We start from the raw sequence: 20,286 nt of genomic DNA on the forward strand, positions 1-20,286 counted from the left end.
AATTATACACATAGATAGAAATAGAGTAGTATTAATATAAAGTATCTTAACAGACCCAAGACCAGCATTGATAAGTACTAATAACTTTCAATAAAGCAGATGGTGATTGCAGCCATGAAATTAAAAGATGCTTACTCCTTGGAAGGAAAGTTATGACCAACCTAGATAGCATATTAGAAAGCAGAGACATTACTTTGCCAACAAAGGTCCGTCTAGTCAAGGCTATGGTTTTTCCAGTGGTCATGTATGGATGTGAGAGTTGGACTGTGAAGAAAGCTGAGTGCCGAAAAATTGATGCTTTTGAACTGTGGTGCTGGAGAAGACTCTTGAGAGTCCCTTGGACTGCAAGGAGGTCCAACCAGTCCATCCTAAAGGAGATCAGCCCTGGGTGTTCATTGGAAGGACTGATGCTGAAGCTGAGACTCCAATACTTCGGCCACCTGATGCGAAGAGTTGACTCATTGGAAAAGAGCCTGATGCTGGGAGGGATTGGGGGCAGGAGGAGAAGGGGACTACAGAGGATGAGATGGCCGGATGGCATCACCGACTCGATGGACATGAGTTTGAGTAATGTCCAGGAGTTTGTGATGGACAGGGAGGCCTGGCGTGCTGCGATTCATGGGGCCACAAAGAGTGGGACAGGACTGAGTGGCTGAACTGAACTGAATGAATGACTTTCAAAATTTGCTTTATTATTATTATTTGTAATTATCATCTCTGTGTTTAGCACCCAATTGTACTTGACCCAGAGTTGCCTACCCGAACCCCAACTGACCAGTCCAAGGTTACCAGACAAACATAGACCCTTCTTTCAGACAGGACATCCGTGGGGCTTATAGAATGCTTCCTAGGACCAAAATCAGTGGTCAGTCTCATGTCTAGTGATGCGAATGATTCTTTACACTATGGTTATATGTACGTCAGGGATTCCCATTTACATCCAGAGGGTGTGAGCCTGGGGGACAGTCTCTCATCTCGTGGTTCTCAGGGGATCCATGGAGTTGACACAGAGTGGATGTGAGACCAGCATGGAAGCGGCCCTCAGACAGATCCCATCACAGGATGTGCTGAGGCTGAAGGAGGAACAGACAGAGCTGGACTTCGTCTTAGGCCAGGCTGGGAACATTAGGCTACACGCATGGTCACCCTCCCAATGGACTCTGAACTTTGTACCCGATGTTTATAGAAATGGCAAGCCAATGGGAAACCAGACCCCCCGGGTAAAAGAGCCTCAGGACTTGTACTTGGACTCTCTGTTGCCTAAAACAATGTACTAATTATCTCTGTAACAGAACAAAGTGGTAAATTCCACCATGTTTACTGGGATATGACCACAGGCCTGTTGATAAATATCCACTGTTTATCTAGTCTTGTGACACATGAATCATGGGTTAACTGTGATCGTATCTCTCTTTTACCTTGTGCACACTAGTTTCAAGGAATTTGGGGAGGTGGGTTTGAGCATGCACACTTAGGGTATATAAGGTTTTCACAAAAAATGGTCGGGCTAAGAGGAGACTCTGCCTTGGGCCCGCCAGTGTAATAAACTGCACTCCACTATCTACATTGTCATTCTGAGTGAGTTTGTTTCCCAGAATGTGTGGCTACAACAAGACCCCAGCTCCAGACCCTCCAATGTGGGGAGGACGATATAACAGAGAATCCAGTCCTTCCACTGCTGCTGGACACCCGTCATCGCAAAGAGCCATCAGCCACCAGGAGGTTTTTGTCGCATTTCCCCACAGCCCTGGGCACCGTGGGAACACTGAGGCTGCGGGCTCACGATGAACAGTAATAGTCAGCGTCGTCCTCAGCCTGCAGCCCAGAGATGGTCAGCGAGGCGGTGGAGCCAGAACGGGAGCCCGAGAACCGGGCTGGGATGCCCCTGAGGGACTGGCCGGCTCTCGGGTCGCCGCGTCCAGTTCAGGGAAATGGAGGAAATGATAGTGATTCAGCCGAGGCTGACAGCGAGGGGGGGTGGCGGAGGCTGCGTCCACACCGAGTGCCCGGCGATGCCCACAGCAAGCCCACAGGAGGCCTGCCCAGCTGCCGGAGGATCAGGGAGCAGCAATTTACACCAAACCCAAAGGGTATATGTAGGAGTCAGCTGTGGGCCAGTTCTTCTGAGCCTCTGAGGCCCTAGGGAAGCATAGAGGAAGCCTCGCCTGCGGGCCCCAGATTGTGCCTTCTCCCCAAAGTAGAAGCTGTGATCCTGACATTCCTCCAGCCCTTCCTGCTCCACACCCACCTCCATCACACGCACACACCACACCCCTCCATCACACACACACACACCTCCATCACACGCACACACCACACCCCTCCATCACACACACACACACACCTCCATCTCACACACACACCTCTCCATCACACACACAAACACATACACACACACACCCCTCCATCACACACACCCACCTCCATCACACACACACACACACACACATCTCCATCACACACACACACACACACACACACACACCTCCATCTCACACACACACACACACACACACCTCCATCACACAGACAAACACATACACACACACACACCACTCCATCACACACACATGCACACACACACACCACTCCATCACACACACATGCACACACACACACCCCTCCATCACACACACCCACCTCCATCACACACACACACACACCCCTCCATCACACACACACACCTCCATCACACACACATACACACACACACACACACACCCCTCTCCATCACACACACACACCTCCATCACACACACACACACACCTCCATCTCACACACACACACACACACACACCGCTCCATCACACATGCACACACACACACCCCTCCATCACACACACCTCTCCATCACACACACACACACCTCCATCACACACACACACCTCCATCACACACACACACCCCTCCATCACACATAGACCGACCTCCATCACATACACACAAACCCCTCCATCACACATACACAGACCTCCATCACATACACACAAACCCCTCCATCACACACACACACACACACACACACCCCTCCGTCCCACGCAAACGTCAGGACCAAGCGTCAGGGGACTGGGGACAGACTGTGGGGGACACCACGACACCACCCCCTTTCTCACAGATGCTGGATCTCCCAAAGGCTCTTCTCCCCGGAGAGGGACCCTGGAGATGGTGGGTCCTGGGGAAGCAACATCACAGACTGTGCCATCGCCACACTCTGCGCCTCCCTCATTCACTGGGGCGTCCTCAAAGCTCCCCCCACTGCATCTAGGGCTGCCTGCCCTTCCTCACAGGGGCCCCTGTGCCCACAGCCTCCCCTTCACCCACTCCGGCTGAGCTGACCTCAGAGTCAGGATCGCTCACGGCTGGAGTGCTGGCCACTCAGCCCTTCCTGCTGCTGTTCTGAGCCCAGATCTGCACTCAGGGCTCCCGCCTCCGCATCCCGGGTCTCCTCTTCCAGGGCGAGGACACAGGTTCCTCCATCCCCTGAGTGGGGCCAAGCCCCACGTAGAGGAGCTCAGGGTGGGCCCCGGGATGGCCGCTCTATCAAGAGCCAAGGTATCAGTCCTGTTGTGGTTGCTGTTTACGCGAATCACAGACACGATCTCTTTCAACTCCCCTCTTTGATGGGTGAGTTTAGTGAATCGGACTGAGGCAGGGAGATTCAGAGTTTGCCCCCCAGGAGCGACCAGGAGGAAGCATCTCCTGGGATCCACAGTGGCCTGTGAGCAGGGACCCTGCCCAGGCCAGAGAGGACACCCTGCTGAGTGCCCATCACACACAGAGACCCACTCATCCAGACCTAGTAGTTGGTGGGGGCGGGGGCCACACAGCAGGGGCTGCCCACAGGTCAGACCCTGGGGAGACCCTCAGCGCCCCTTATGATCCCCACAGACCAACTCTCGGTGGAAGTGGTGCTGGGCCGGGCTGATGCCGGCTCACCGTCAGCCCAGGAGCATACCCAGCCATGCCGTGTGCTGTGAGCACAGTTAGCGATTGACACCGACTGTCCCGCCTCTCAGGGAGCAGCACTTTCATCGTCAAATACATGTGCATACGTGCATCCACATGTATACATATACATTTTATACATATATATACACAGATATGTGTGTTTAAAAAGCTACCAATATGGTCGTCAATAAAATTCATAGAAATTTCATATGTCATTTTAAAATATTAAAACTATGTCAGATTTGAAAATGAAAAAAGCCTAGAAGTCTGAGAAAAGACTTCCAGAGAGCAGGAGCTGTCTGGGGCAGTATCAGACTTGCAGGCTTTCAAAGCTTCTTTTCCATGATTACCTTCAGGGCGATGACTGTGAGCACGTGGTGTATAATCAGACGAGCACGTGTTCTGTGGATCAGGCTATTGCACACATATAAAGAAGTGTTTAGGGATTACTTTATTCTCCATCATCAAGTTAACGAAGTTGAGTATGTCTCTTGAAACTCTGAACAAGAAGGGTCGTGCTGGCTGTTGGGGGTCTCTGAGTCTCTATGTTGTTGATAAAATGTGCACCTGAGCCCCTCTACCCATCCTCTTGGAGACCTGGACACACCTGGGGAGAGACTGCAGGAGGCGCGGGGCCATGAACTACTAGACAGGGGATGGATCCGGAGCCTCCGTCCCCATAGGGGAGCTGACCACTTCCGCCCTCTCCTGCCTCTAAAGGCTGAGCCCTCTGAGCACAGGCAGGTTTTATTTGCACTTCCCCATGAGCTCCCATCACTGTGCAGCTGTAAGTACCACTGCCCTTGTACAGTAAGCAGTGATAGTCAGCCTCGTCCTCGGGCTGGGCCCCCGTGATGGTGAGGGTGGCTTTGTTCCCAGAGATGGAGGCAGAGAAGCGATCGGGGACCCCAGAGGGGCGGCTGTTTGTGTTGTAGATAACATTTCTGGGAGCCTGGCCTGGGGTCTGCTGGTACCAGCTGGGTTCGTTGTACGTAGTGACTGACCCAGAGCTCAGTCCACAGGTGAGGGTGACCGTCCCTCCTGGAGACACAGACAGTGACGGTTCCTGGATCACAGTCTGAGCTTCTATCCCTAAGAGCAACAGAGAAGACAAAGGGGTTGTTATGGCGATGAGGTGCCCTGAGACCCTGCTTGGAGGTGCCCGAAGGATGCAGAGTCCCGGCCCCTGACCTGAGCCGTAAGCCAGCAGCCCGAGCAGGAGCACCGTCCAGGCCATGGTGGGGACCCTCCCGGGATGCGGCCTCCTCAGCCTCCTGGGCTGGAGGTGGGGTCCTGGGCCTTTTCATGCCTCCAGCCCATCAGGAGGAGGAGGGGCCTCATGCAAATCACTTCCCGCCTCTCCCTGCCCAGGTCACCTGAGGTCCCTGGGGGGACTTGAAGGAGACAGATGCTGGACCTCACACAGAGTGGGGACAGAACCGGAAGAAGCCCCTGAGTGATGGGGTGACATCTTTCAGCAAATGTGCTCCTGAGACCTTGGTCACCTCGGTCCTCTATCTCCTACCTGGAGAGTCTGAGGCTAATGGAGGAGTTTGCAAGTCTTCCTCTCTTGCCCCAATCATCTAGCCTTTCCCAAATCTGAGCCCATCTTTAGAACACTCTCTGTCCTTCTCAGGGAACCGCTGTGTCCCATCTCTGTGATGCTGCCCGTCCTTGTCCCTCCAGCTCTGAGCCCAGTAGAGTATCCAGAACCTGTGTCTGGTGTGAAGGGTGAGGCGTGGCCCTTGAACACAATCTTGTAAAGTGTCTGTAGTCCCAGCGGGTGGGGGGACCAGGCCTGGAGGTGGGGAGTGACATGTAGAGACACAGGGCCAGGCTTGGGGTGACGGCCTCCTGTGCTGTGAACAGCCATGACCATGGGGAGTAGCTTCCAACAGAGCCGCGGATTTTAGGGGTAAAGGTCACCATGTCCTCATGCAGTTATGATGGCATGCAAGTTCAGTTCCAACAAAGCTGGCATACATATCTCATTATCAGAAATAGAAAAGCACCATGTGTGAACAGGTAGGTGTGGTGAGCACCGTGGACACTGTAAAACTCCCTTCCCTGCGGTTCTGCTGTGGAGCTGATGGACTCGGGAGGGAGGAGGGATGTGGGGGCAACGAGGACGAGAAAGAGCTCAGACATCTCAAGTGTTAACGTGTGTGGGAGAGATGGGAAAAGTCTTGTTCATCTCTTGTTTCTTTGACATAAAAATGTAAATACTATTCTTATTTTCTATTCATGTTAGATTTGCTGCTAAAGTAGCTGTTTAATAAAATTCCCATGATTTTTGTCAGAGGTGTTTGAGAACCTCAACTCATAGAGGTGAATAATATGTATTCCTACTTAATTCTTTTCTTATTATACCAACATATTGATGACAGTTTGGCAGAACTTGTGATTTCATATATTTTATGTTACAAGTGTGAATATAAAGTATTAATATAAAGGGAAGGAACAAGTAAGGGAGCCACAAAAACTGAAACAATATCAATTTCCATATTTCACTCTAAAATGTTGAAATTGCCAAATAACACAACAGGGAACATTTTTAAATGACATAGATGGTGACAAAGGGTCCTTGCCTGCATCCCTCTTCCACTGTGAACACTGGGCGTTCTGTCGGCAACGGGCAGCCCCTCTGCAGGGGTCTCTCATCCCCTGTGCAGGTATCCCTGGAGGTCGAGGTTACTGAAGGAAGTTCATTTTTGCTGTATGACCGTCCCTCTTTCTTTGGTTGGATGTCAGGTCTGGGCACTGACCCCATGACAGAGGACCAGGAACTGAGATGCAAGCCTGTGGCTCTGAGCTGAGAGCTGCTGCGTCCCCTGGGGGCCCAGGTGCAGGAACGTCACCCTCCAGTGAGGACCCTGCTGCCCCCGGGGGCAAGAGCCCGGGGAGGAGTTGCCAGCCTGCCTGGCCAGGACCCTGAGCTCTCAGGACCAGGCCCACAGCGCCCCCTGCTGGGCTCAGACCTCCTCTCCCCCACTTCACTCCACAGCCTCCTGCAAGGGCTTTCTCACACTTGCAGGAGGGTCATTCTGATGTCACTGCACAGGGCAGTAGAATGAATCCCCTTCGTCGAGTTTGGGCCTGGTCATTAATTTTTCCAGGTACCTAATGACCTCAGACCCTTAAATGGTAGGCTGGTAAACTAATGAATTTCCAGATTCCTTGATGTCTGAGTTTGCTCTGCCTAGCTCGTGGGTTCTCTACCAGAACACAACCACCTGAACCAAGTCCCAGGATTCAAACACCCAGCGTGCCCATGGGTTGTGCCTGGTCATGATTCTGTCTGAGTTTCTTTCTCAGGTTGATGTGTAGTCAAGGCTGAATTTGCAGGGCCTCCCGGGACCTTCCCAGCCTGGACTGCATGGCTGTGTTCTTATCTCTCTCTTTGCAAAGAGAATAGGAGGCTCTCAGGTATAACAAATCTCTTCTTGATCACTTCCAGGGGTTCTCATTTACCCTTGATCATGGTCCTCACAGTACTTCTTTTTGACTCAGATATTTAAAGATGTTTTTAGACTAATTTTGTGATCTTTCTATATTAAATGTTTGGTATAAAAGATTATGCCTATAAATGGGAATCTCATCCTTGTCTGGGCTCTTGTTTCATCTCTGGTTGAAAAACCCTTATGACCATTACCTGATCTTCACTGGACATGGTGAAGTCTAACCTTCTAATCTTCAATTGTTAGAATCCATGGAGATTTAATGGAGGTGGGTTTATAAGGTCTGTGTCCAAAATAGTGACATTTATCTAATATCATCTCAAACAAGGAATCAAGGAGGGAAAAGTGGGAGAGACCATGAGGCAAAAGACGAGGATATGGGCAAGTGTGGAGTCTGAGAGGCGTGTCCTACTGGGGAGGGTCTCCCAGTACCTGGAGAGGAGGGCAGCAATCCCTGGGGAAAGGGAGGACCCAGCTTCCCTAAGGGTCAGGGTTCAGGCAGAGCACAAAGCCTGGAGCAGGAGAAGAATGTTCGGGGGATGGGAGAGGCCCCCTGGGGCTCCAGGGCACAGATGCTGGGCTTTCCTTCCTCAGCATCCTGCTCAGTACCTGTGAGGGACCCTATGTATCTGGGCACATGGGCATTCTGCTTGGATTTGGAGACCAGAGAGAAAGGGAGACAATTTCATGGACCCCATAAGGATGCACCTGGATAGGAGGTGAGACTGCTTGGATTTAACAGCACAAGTGGCAGCAGAGACCTAACCCAGCACTGCTGAGGGCACCGTCAGGCTCAGGGCAGTGATGGGTCCCACCCTGGAGTAGAGGGCAAACTTCCATCAGACATCCCCATCACTCGGGAATTCCTTGTGGCTGTGGTTAGTGGTGAGCTGTGTGACACTGATGACCAGCCTCCTCATCAGGATGGGGTCCAAAGTGATCCAGGAGGGCGTGTGGACCCAGCAGCAGCCAGAGAGCAGGGCTGAACCTCTCAGTGTCCCTCACCTCTGTCCTGGTCACAAAGGCAGGGCTTTGCCTGGAGTCCCTGGTCATCATTGCCATGGGGATCCCGTGTCCCCACTGCTCCCTCTGCAGGAGATGGTGCTTTCGGATCTGGGCTCATCAGGGGCATCATAAGCAGAGGGACGTGGGCATATATGTGGAGCCCCTGCTCCTGACAGTCCACAGACCACCCCGACCCTGAAGTAGGAAATGCTCCGATGGGGTGGAGAGGAGAGGAGGGGATGGCAGGACACAGCCAGCAGGTGTGGGTCAGGAGAACCACTCCCGGGGTTCCCTGCATCCTGCGATGTATCATCGGTGCCCCTCACTCCTCAAGGTCTCTGATCTGATGTTTCAGGAGCAGAGTTCACACCCTGGGGGACAATCCGCCTGCTGGGATGGTCCACAGACTCTGCTGAAGGCGCATCTGGGAAAGCCTCCTGCTCCTGATCTCAGGGAAGGGAGCTCAGCTCCATGGCTCTCTTGTTCACACGGATGATCGGGGTGCACTTCAGTGGTATCAGAATCTGTTTACATTTTCTGAGACTTCAGCAAAACTGACTGAACAATTGGGAGTAGACTTATTATGAACTAGAACATGCCCCAGGAATTCATTGATTCTGGGGAATTTATTTAAAATTTGACAGTTCTCTAAGAACAAGCCCCTGACAGGCTGAGGTTCTCGTCCCGGTTTCCATCTGCCTGTGTCTCTGTGAGAAGCCCTGTTGTACCAGCCTGCACGGTCAGAGCCTCAGGCTCCAGCACAGATTCGAGCAGGAGCCCTGCGTCGTACGAGGCACCTTTGGATAGTGAAAACCCGCGGCGGACCCCGGAGCCTGGTTCTTCCTGGAGTCTGAGTGGTAGGACAGGAGGACTGAGGAGGGCTCGCTGGCTCCTGCTGGTCCCAGTACAGAGCACAGCGGTGACAGTGATGTCCCTGCTTAGGGTGCAGGGAGCCACAGCATCACCTGTGGTCTGGGGGGGACAGGGGTCTCCCCACACACGGGCCATGACACCACTGATGGTGTCAACAGTCCAGGGCATCAGGGCTGCGGTGTGGATACCCACACCAACCAGCTCTAGGGGCTTAGGTGTCCTGTGTGAGAGAAACCAAGAATAACCAGGGGCAGAATTCATATACCTGCAACCTTAGAGACGACAGCTAACAATACAGCCATTAAGTTGAGATTCTTCTCAATTATCAGTTGAAAATAATAGGAAAACACACTACTCAAGATCAGAAATTAAAATGATAGTGTTTGAATAAGTTGGTTTGAAATTGTTGGTTTGAACAAATTTGCTTTCCACTTAATGGTGTCACATGGAGCAGAAGGACTGGGAAGAGCAGCTGAGGGCGTTGGGGTGAAAACTTTGGCAGTAAGCTGTGAAGTACGGCCAAACGTTCTTGTTCCCACCGTGTGAAATGAAATACGATTTATGTCCATTTCAGAGCTGCTGCTACAGTGTCTGCTTTGACAGAGATGGTTCAGCCCTGGGAGGCCCATGTCAGGAGCAGAGCAGGTTTTTGTCTCACTTCCCCCAGGCCTGGAGCACTGTGCAATCTTCATAGCTACTACTTCCGTAAGGTGCACAGTAATAATCCCCCTCGTCTTCAGCCTGGAGCGAAGTGATGGTCAGGGTGGCTGTGTTGCCAGAACTGGAGCCAGAGGACCGGTCGGGGACACCCGAGTATCGAATGGTAGTACCATAGACAAGGCCTCTGGGGCCCGATCCTGGGATCTGTTGGTACCAGTTCAGATAATTGCCATAGCCAATGTTGTTGCTGCTCCCAGTGCAGGAGATGGTGACCATCTGACCTGGGGACCCGGACACGGAGGGTGGCTGAGTCAGCACATCCTGGGCCCAGGATCCTGGAAAGGGGAGAGACAGAGATGGTGACACTGGGGACCAGACACGAGAGCACGAGAGGCCTGTGAGTCTTCCCAAGACCCTTCCCCTGTCCCCCCATCCAGTCACCTGTGCAGAGAGCGACCAGGGTGAGAAGCAGACGGGACCAGGCCATGGTGGACATGGTCAGGGCGTCCTGCCTTCTGTGGCCCCACAGCTGAGCAGAGCGTCCCCACACCGCTCCTTCCCCTCTTCATGCTCTGAGAGGGGGAGGGTCCTTTCATGCAAATGACCCCCCCCCCTCGATGAGGTCTCTGTCGCCTCCCTGGGCCCTGGGTCAGGTCCCTGTCCCTCGGGGTAGCCAGATCAGGGGTGCGGTGTGTGGGGCTTGGGAGTGGGAGGTCACCGCTGGGAGCCATTCATGCAAATGACCACCCCCCACTCCGTGTTACACTGTGGGTTCGGGACCCTTCAGAATAGCCTGGGAAAGCCCCCTGGTGTCCCGTCCAGACACACTTCCTGTTACCCGGTGATCAGAACTCTTCGAGTCAACTCTCCCAAGACTGGTTTTGACATGACACAGTTCAGAAAGTGTTTGGTTGGAAAAGAACAGCCAAGCTAGTTCACCCTGTAGTGCCTGTACGTGTTACACTATGGGTGTGTGACTTTGAGATTTTAAATGAACCAAAATGTGTTCATGGACTAGTGAAAATCTAAGGTCATAACTTTAAATAGGTGCATAAATATAACTGAAGGAAATGTTCAGTCGCTAAGTTGCGTTCGACTCTGGTTCTGTTTTAATTTTGCATTGCCATGGTACTGCTTCTAAAACATCATTTTCTTTGTAGGTTCTGTTCATCAAATAAGACAATTTTAACTAAATCACATGACAGTATCTTATGAAATTTTATTATTAAGTAAAAGAACATTTTTACAAAGATATTGGCATTCTTAATTATACTGGCCTCTGAGCGAGGCAGGGCCGGAACCAGTCTCTCTAACTCTTACGGCATCTCCACTGAGGGATTTTCGTGTCTTAGCGGGAAGCTCTATCTGTGAAAACAGGGCAGGCTGAGCTATCAGAGCCACGGGTCCGTCTCAGGTCTGAGATGAGACACAGGCCATGACAAGGCAGATCAGTTGTCCTCAGGAAACTGAGACGTGACCACGGGGAGCAAACTGACTTAGACGTGATCCAGATGGAGCAGCAGTGATGGCCCCTGGGTCAGAGCCCCAGGAGGGTGCCTGCTTTCCCAGTCGAGGGCCCCAACAGCTTCTCTGCTCACTGTGCATAAAATCAATCCCACAGCAGCTGAGCACAGACACTCCTCAGCCAGGAATCATTTTCCAGATCTCAGGACAAGGGTTTCTCTCCCAACATGATTCCTCACTCGATGGGCACAGAGATCGGAGTGTGAGCATTCACGGGATAAATCAGCTACTATAGGGCTTCATGGATCTCTTGGGAAACAAGGGGAACCTGGGGAGGAGCAGGGAAGAAACAAACTGTGGTCACACATAGAGCCAGAGACCTGAGGCTTCCCGGGAAGGAAGCGTTAGTGAGATTCAAGGAGGGGTGGAGGAAGTGAGTGTCCAGTTCAGGAAGATCTGGAAACACGTCCATGACCTTCTGAGAGACTGAGCTTGGTCATGACCATGGAAGTCACCAGTGCAGGTTTGTAGAGAGAAAGGCTCATGATTGGGGAAAGTCACGAATGAGGGGAGCGGGAGGGCAGGCTCTTAGCAAAGAGATGAGGAGGAGCAGGAGCAGGCTGAGGAGAGCTGGAGGGGTGCACGGGGTGGGCTCTGGGGGCTCCTCCCCCCCCTGTTTCTGGGAAGAGGATGGGGACTGATGACCACCTCCCCCCCTCACCCTCCAATTCTGGGTGCTCGGCCCCGTGTGCAGCGTCACTCCCAGGAGGAGGCCTGGGGGCCGCGGCTCTGAGTCTGTCCCCTGGGAGGAAGCACCTGCTGTCTTGTCCAACTCAGGCCACTGAGCCCGGGTGCAGGGCCAGGTCAGGGGCCACGGGGGTGTGTTGAGGCTTTGCCAGTCTGAGCTGGTGCACAGCGCCCCCTGATGACGCACTCGGGGAACAGTCACGGTGGTGAGAGTGTGAGCAAGGCGCTGCTCAGTAGCTTGATGGCTCAATCCTGCCTGACTCTTGTGACCCATGGACTGTAGCCCACTAGGCTCCTCTGTACATGGGATCCTCTAGACAAGAACACTAAAGTGGGTTGTCGTTTCTTGCACCAGAAGATCTTCCCAACCCAGGAACAGAACCCACATCTCTTATGACTTTTGTGTTGGCAGGAGGCTTCCTTACCACTAGTGACACCCGGGAAGCCTTATGAAGAAGGAGGGGTTGCCTTTTTTCCTGTCACCAAATGCTCTGTCAATAAACAAATAAATGAATTAAATAATAAGTGTTATATGTCTTTGATAACATACAGAAAATTCTCTTTTATTTTCATGTATTTTGTTTTCAAATGATTCTGACTACCTTTTCTCATGATTCTTTTTCCCCCCCTCCATTTATCTCCTTTTCCTTTGAACCCAGGAGTGTTTGTATTTGCTCATCAAATAGATTTGATGAATTGTCCCTAAAAATACTGCCACCTGATTTCATCATCTGAGGCATCACAGCGTTGATGTCTATGCCGTCTCACTTCCCCTCAATATTTAATTTCCAGGTTCTTGATAGAAGTGACAATTTTTACTGGATCCTGGACTGTGTGGAAATTACTTGAAGAAACTCTGAGTTCCATTTCCTTTTCCTTTAACAGGAGATCCTTCTGTGGCGTTAGGTCAGGGATGTGTGTTCACTGCCCACTGACCCAGCAAGGGCGGCACTGACCCCCCTGCTCTGTGCTGCTGACTCCGACCTGGGAACCGGGGGCAACTGCTGTCAGCAGCTCCTTCATCCAGGGGGTGTGTGACCACCCCTTGTGAGATGCTGCCCTGGGGAGGGGAGTCGAGCTGAGGGGGCAGATGTGCTGAGTCAGGGGACACTCAGTCCCCTGGGTTCCGTGGTCTCAGGGACTCCAGGAAGGGAGGGGCAAACACCTTGTCCTGGGAGCCCCTGGCTGTGGGGGAAGCAGGTTTTTGTCTCCTTCCACTCTGGCCTGAAGCACCATGCACTTTCAAGCCATCAGCCCATGAGAAACAGTAATAATCAGTGTTGCCCTCAGCCTGAACTGAAGTGATCAGAGAGGCCGACTTGCCAGACTTCGAGGCAGAGAATCGATCTGGGACCCCTGAGAGTCGTTTGCTGTTTTCACTAGCCAGGCGTCTGTGGGCCGATCCTGGGAGCTGTTGGTTCCAGCTCACATAATGACCCCCAGTGTTACTCCTGTTTCCAGCACAAGAGATGGGGACCCTCTGTTCCAACCCTCTGTGCCGGGCACGGAGGGCGGCTGAGTCAGCATGGCCTGGGCCCGGATCCTGGAAGGGGGAGAGACAGAGATGGTGACTCTGGGGACCAGACACTAGAGAATGGAGCCCGGCCCCTGTGTCTTCCCAAGACCCTTCCCCTGTCTCCCCATCCAGTCACCTGTGCAGAGAGTGAGCAGGGTGAGGAGCAGAGGGGACCAGGCCATGGTGGACATGGTCAGGGCGTCCTGCCTTCTGTGGCCCCACAGCTGAGCAGAGCGTCCCCACACCGCTCCTTCCCCTCTTCATGCTCTGAGAGGGGGAGGGTCCTTTCATGCAGACGATCCCATGCATCACACTGACCCCTCCCTGGGCCCTGGGCCCAGTCTCTATGCCTGAGGGCAGCCAGAGTGTTGTCAGGGGTGGGGCTCTGTGGGCCCCAGCAGTGGGAGGTCACAGCTGGGAGCCCTGAGCAGAGGCCACCAGGCCTCGTCAGGGAGTTCTGTCAGGGGGCCCATCATGCCTCCCGCCAGCCATCTTCAGGAATGGACCCCGAGCGCCCCCCGCCCCTCATCCAGGCCCAGACACACATCCTGTGACCTGGAGACCAGATCCCTCAAGAACAGATCCTGCCCTCTGCTCTGGGCGCTGTCCCCTCTTTAGCACCAGGCCAGGTACGCCTTCTGTGTCCCCGTGAGCTCAGGGCCATCATGGGCTCCCCTCAAATCCTCAGGGCGAGTCTGTTCATGGCTTCCGTGACTGCTCAGGGGTCAGGACCGAGGGCCGTCTGAGATGCAGATTCCTCTCAGATCAGGATCAGGTCAGGGCAGTGCCGGCCCCGGAGCGGGAAGATGGGTCTCCTTCTATGCAGGACAGCAGGGTCCCTCCTCTGTGGGCCTTCCCCCTGGGGGGCAGAGTCCTCCTTCCTCTGTGTGTCCCCTCAGCCCTGAGGAAGAGGGGGCACTTCTCTGAGGAGGGGGTGAACGTGTGGAGAGAGGCCTGAGGTGGGACTCTGCATTCCTAAACGCCTGGATCTTCACTGTGTGTGTGAGCTAAAGAGCCTCTTGATGGAAGTGAAAGAGGAGAGTGAAAAAGTTGGATTAAAACTCAACATTCAGAAAACTAAGATCATGGCCTCTGGTCCCATCACTTCATGGCAAATAGATGGGGAAACAGTGGAAACAGTGACAGACTTTATTTTTTGGTGCTCCAAAATCACAGCAGATGGTGACTGCAGCCATGAAATTAAAAGACGCTGGCTCCTTGGAAGAAAAGCTATGACCAACCTAGACAGTATATTAGAAAGCAGACACATTACTTTGCCAACAAAGGTCTGTCTAGTCAAAGCTATGGTTTTCCCAGTAGTCATTGAAAAGTTGAGAGTTGGACTGTGAAGAAAGCTGAGCACTGAAGAAATGATGCTTTTGAACTGTGGTGTTGGAGGAGACTCTTGAGAGTCCCTTGGACTGCAAGGAGATCCAACCAGTCCATCCTAAAGGAGATCAGCCCTGGGTGTTCATTGGAAGGACTGATGTTGAAGCTGAAACTCCAATACTTTGGCCACCTGATGCTAAGAACTGACTCATTTGAGAAGACCCTGGTGCTGGGAAAGACTGACGGAAGGAGGAGAAGGGGATGACAGAGGATGGGATGGTTGGATGACATCACCGATTCAATGGACATGAGTTTCAGTAAACTCCACGAGTTGGTGATGGACAGGGAGGCCTGGGTGCTGCAGTCCATGGGGTCACACAGAGTCGGACATGACTGAGCTACTGAACTGAACAGAACTTGCTGTGTGTGAAGCTTTCCCCACACTGGACCCCGTGTCCATGTCCTGTCTTATGAACTGACCCCTCCTGGGCGTCTCTCCTGCGGGCACAGGGCACAGGCTGCAGGGAGCAGGCCTGGAGATGCTCCTGGCAGTTTTTATTGAGACTCTGAAGGGCTCTGAGCAGTGTGTGTCCCCAGGGATCCTGATACACAATAGCTCTTAGGACCAACCATCCCCAGTAGCAGGTTAAAGAAGGCAGAGTTCGAAGTGATTGGCTCGAAAAGGACGGTTCAGTGTAGTTTGCCCTGAACAGGAATAGCATTTACATTCTGGGTGTGTGAGATTTTAAATGAACCAGAAAGTGGTAATGGATTAGTGAAAATCTACAGTCATTCCTTAAAACCTGTGCATGAATTAAACTGATGGAAAACCTATGTTTTCTTTTAATTTTTCATTCACAATGGTACAGTTTTAGAAAACCAATTATCATGTAAGTTCTTTTTTTGAAATTAAAAAGTTCTTCTTAAAATGACTTCATAGGTATCCTAGGAAATTTTAAATATTATCCAGTAAATATATTTTTACAAAGATATTTGCATTCTTAACTTTTTTGGACTTCGAGTGAGGCAGGGCTAGAACCAGCTCTCTCTGCCACATATTGCATCTCCGCTGGGGAGGGTTCGTCTCTGAGCAGCTTGTGAAACAGGGCGGGCTGAGGTACGGGAGCCTTAGGTCACCTCAGAGCTGAGTTGAGGGAAAGTGCGTGACGGGTCAGGTCTGCTGATCTCGGACACTCAGAAGGGCCCACAGGACCATAAGCTGAGGTAAGGAGGGCCCGGTAAGGCAGCGGTGAGAGCCCTGCCCGGGAGGGGATGCCCTGGGCTCACACCTGAGCGTCTGGAGACCTGAGGCTTCTCCGGTAGGAGGGCTAGAGAGGCCGCAAGGGAGGACAAGGAGGTGAGCGTCTGGTCAAGGAAGACTGGACCCCGGCCCCTGCTGGTAGAGGGCCCTTGGTCTGCAGGAGGAGGGCACTGGTGAAGGGTTGGGGAGAGGAGCCCAGGGCCTGAGAGGAAAGTCATGGGTCAGAGGGGTGCTCTTAGGAAAGAGCAGGGGAGCAGCAGAGGAGGCTGCGGGGAGGCGGAGCGGTGCAAGGGGTGGGCTTGGGGGCCTCCCCTCCTCTGCTCCTGGGGAAGCGGGTGGGGCCTGATGACGCCCTGAGCCCATCACCCTCCAGTTGTGGGTCCTGGGCGCCGTGTGCAGCTTCACTCCCAGCGGGAGCCCGGGGGCCGGGCCCTGAGTTTGTCCCCTGAGAGGAAGCACCAGCTGTCCCGCCCAGCTCAGTCCAGTGGGCCCTGGGGCAGGGTCAGGGGACCATCGGGTGTGTTCGGGGTCGGCGGGTTCTTAGCAGGTGCACAGCGCCCCCTGGTGATGTGCTCGGGGAGTGGTCATGGTGGGGAAACGGAGGACGGAAGGGCTGCCTGTATTCTTCCAACCAACAGTCCATGAATCAATGGTATGTGTCCGCTGTCCACTGGCCCAGCAAAGGGGGGTCATGACCCCACTTCTCTGTGCTGCTGACCCCCACCTGGGAGCCTGGGGCAACTCCTGTCAGCAGCTCCTTCCACCCAGGGGGACACTGAGACCACTCCCTGCTTCCTGCTGCCCTCAGGGAGGGGCAGCCAGGCTGAGCCGGGCAGCTGCGCTGCGGTCGGTGGTCGCTCAGCCCCGTGAGCTCCGTGGTCTCAGGACACCAGGGGGAGGGGTGACCGCAGTGCCCACCGCCCGCCCCCACCTCCTATTCAGCACTGTTGATGCAGCGAGCGGGCTGACCCCATGGTCACCGTCCCTCAGGCTCCCCTGGTTTCAGCTCCCCTCCCGAGCCAGTGCTGATGCCCTGGGGTCTCCACGCTGGGAGGACCCCAGTCCTGTCCCGGTATCCTGGGAGGGAACACAGCATAGGGGCCTGGACAAAACTGGGAGGGCTCAGTTGAGATGTGAGGGCAAGTGAGGTGGCCTCCCTGCAGGGACAGAAGGGCACTCAGGTCCGAGGTCCGGGTGCGTGTCAAGGTCAGAGGAAGGGGGAGGTAGAGGCTGCTGACCCAGAGGACCGGCCACTCGAGGTCTGACCTTCTGAGGTTATGACAACCTCCTTCTAATGGAAGAGAAAAGAAAAGCCAGGGAAATAACATCCTCTTGCTGAAACCCTGAAATCCGTTTGTTACTAAGTTTTGGAGCCTCTGAGGATGCATATGTTTCTACAGCCTCAGATTCACTCACAGGGACCTTGACCACATTCCACGCATCGGCTCCTTGAGCTCCTGGCTGTGTCACTGACAGTATTGTCTCTAATTCCCTGCACAACCCTTGGCAGAGTCAGCGGGGGACAGACGAGCCCGGCTTGTCCCCCTGGTCATTCTCAAGCTGGAGTGTGGCCTAGAAGTTCAGCCCCTCCTTGGCTGCCAAGGTCTGGGATGTGGACCTGGAGAGCTGACCAGCCTGACTCCTGGCCAGGCTCAGACTGGAGGCTGTGATGGGCTGGAGCCCCAGTGGCACCTGACCCCCAGGGTCATGGGGCCCTGCCCGCTTCAGCCAGGAGGGGCAGGGAGACCAGTTCCCCGTACAGTGAAGCTGAGACCCCTGTCAGGGTGCAGTTGCTGGATTTCATCTTCCAGCCCTAGAGGTCATCAAGGGTCCTCATCAACGTCAGCAAGGAGAGTCATGCTGGTTGTACTGGGGACTCTGACTCTCAGTGTTGTTGATAAAATGTGGACCTGATTCCCTTCCACATCTTTATGGGCAGAGAGGTGTCCCCTTAAGAGCTAGACACCTCAGAGGAGAGACAGGAGCAGGCGCGGGGCCACGAACCGCTGGAAGGAGATGGGACCCCAGAGCCCCCTCCCCACGGGCTGCTGAGCATTTCCGCCCTCTCTCTGCCTCTCCCGCCTCAAAGCGCTGACCCCTCTGAGCACAACAGCAGGTTTTGGTGGTGCTTCCCCATGAGGTTGCATCACTGTGGTATTATTGTAACTACCGGTGTATAGAGCACAGTAATAGACAGCCTCGTCCTCAGGCTGGGCCCCCGTGATGGTGAGGGTGGCTTTGTTCCCAGAGATGGAGCCAGAGAAGCGATCAGGGATCCCAGAGAGGCGGCTGTTTGTATAGTAGATAAGAGTTCTGGGAGCCTGGCCTGGGGTCTGCTGGAACCAGCCAGGGTAGTTACTGGTAGTGACTGACCCAGAGCTGAGGCCACAGGTGAGGGTGACCGTCCCTCCTGGAGACACTGACAGTGCTGGCTCCTGGACCACAGTCTGAGCATCAACCCCTAAGAGTGACAAGAGAGAGACAGGTGTTATTATCAAGACAAGGGCCCTGAGACCCTGCATAGAGGTGGCCCAAGGGTGCAGAGTCCCAGCCCCTGACCTGAGCCGTAAGTGAGGAGCCCAAGCAGAAACACCGTCCAGGCCATGGTGGGGACCCTCCCAGGACGTGGGCTCCTCAGCCTCCTTGGCTGGAGGTGGGGTCCTGGGCCTTTTCATGCCTCCAGCCCATCAGGAGGAGGAGGGGCCTCATGCAAATCACTTCCTCCTCTCCCTGCCCAGGGCACCTGAGTTCCCCTGGGGTGGGGGGACTTGAAGGAGGCCGATGCTGGACCTCACACAGAGCGGGGACAGAACAGGAAGGAACCCCTGAGTGATGGGGCGACGTCTTTCAGCAAATGTGCTCCCATGACCTTGGTGATTTCGGTCCTTCACCTCCCCCCCAGAGTATCTGAGGCTGAAGGAGGAGTTTGCAAGTCTTCCTCTCTTGCTGCACTCATCTAGCCTTTCCCAAACCTGAGCCCATCTTTAGAACACTCTCCGTCCTTCTCAGGGAACCGCCGCGTCCCACCTGTGTGATGCTGTCCGTCCTTGTCCCTCCAGCCCTGAGCCCAGGAGGAAATCCCAGAGCCTGTGTCTGGTGTGAAGGGAAAGGCGTGGCCCTTGAACACCATCTTGTAAAGTGTCCCTAGTCCCAGCGCTGGTGAATCAGGGCTGGGGGTTGAGAGTGACATGCAGAGACAGGCCTGGGGTGACGGCCTCCTGTGCTAGAAAAACCATGACAATGTGGAGTAGCTTCAATAGACCTGTAGGGGAAAAGGTCACCATGTCATCACGCAATGATGATAGCTTGTAAGTTCAGTTCCAACAAAGCTGGCATACATGTCTCATCATTGGAAATAGAAAAGAACTGTGTGTGAACATGTAGGTGTGCTGAGCATCGTGGACACTGTAAAACTCCCTTCCCTGTGGTTCTGCTGTGGAGCCGATGGACTCGGGAGGAGGAGGGATGTGGGGGCAACGAGGACGAGAAAGAGCTCAGACATCTCAAGTGTTAACGTGTGCGGAAGAGACGGGAAAAGTCTTGTTCATCTCTTCTTTTTTTAAGAAAAGGCTTGTTCATCGCTTATTTCTTTAACATTAAAAATGTTAAATACTATTCTTATTTTGTATTCATGTTAGATTTAATGCTAAAGTAGCTGTTTAATAAAATTCACATGATTTTTGTCAGAGTTGTTTGAGAACCTCGACTCATAGATGTAAAAATTATGATATTCCTAGTTAATTCTTTTCTTATTGTACAAATGTACTGATGATAGCTTTGGGAAATATGTGATTTCATATATCTCAAGTTTTTAGATGGAAGAAGTGGTCACATAAAGGAAAGGAACAACTAACGAAGCCACAAAACCTGAAACAATATCAGTTTCCATAGTTCACTACAAAATGTTGAAACTGCCAAATAACACAACAGGGAACATTTTAAAATGACGTAGAAGGTGACAAAGGGACCTTGCCTGCATCCCTCTCCCACTGTGAACACGGGGCGTTCTGTGGGCAATGGGGCA

The 20,286-nt window shown here is 53.3% G+C and overlaps 1 gene segment (V, D, J or C); it reads right to left on the minus strand.

Annotated features, from left to right (window-relative positions):
* Positions 1-4,511: 4,511 nt before the first annotated feature.
* On the minus strand, positions 4,512-5,228 carry LOC133055685 (immunoglobulin lambda variable 8-61-like). The segment is given in 2 exon segments: positions 4,512-5,041; positions 5,141-5,228. Coding segments are annotated over 2 exon segments (561 nt in total).
* Positions 5,229-20,286: the final 15,058 nt, after the last annotated feature.

The sequence above is a fragment of the Dama dama genome, chromosome 5 (genome assembly GCF_033118175.1).
Source record: "Dama dama isolate Ldn47 chromosome 5, ASM3311817v1, whole genome shotgun sequence".
NCBI classification, from domain to species: Eukaryota; Metazoa; Chordata; class Mammalia; order Artiodactyla; family Cervidae; genus Dama; species Dama dama.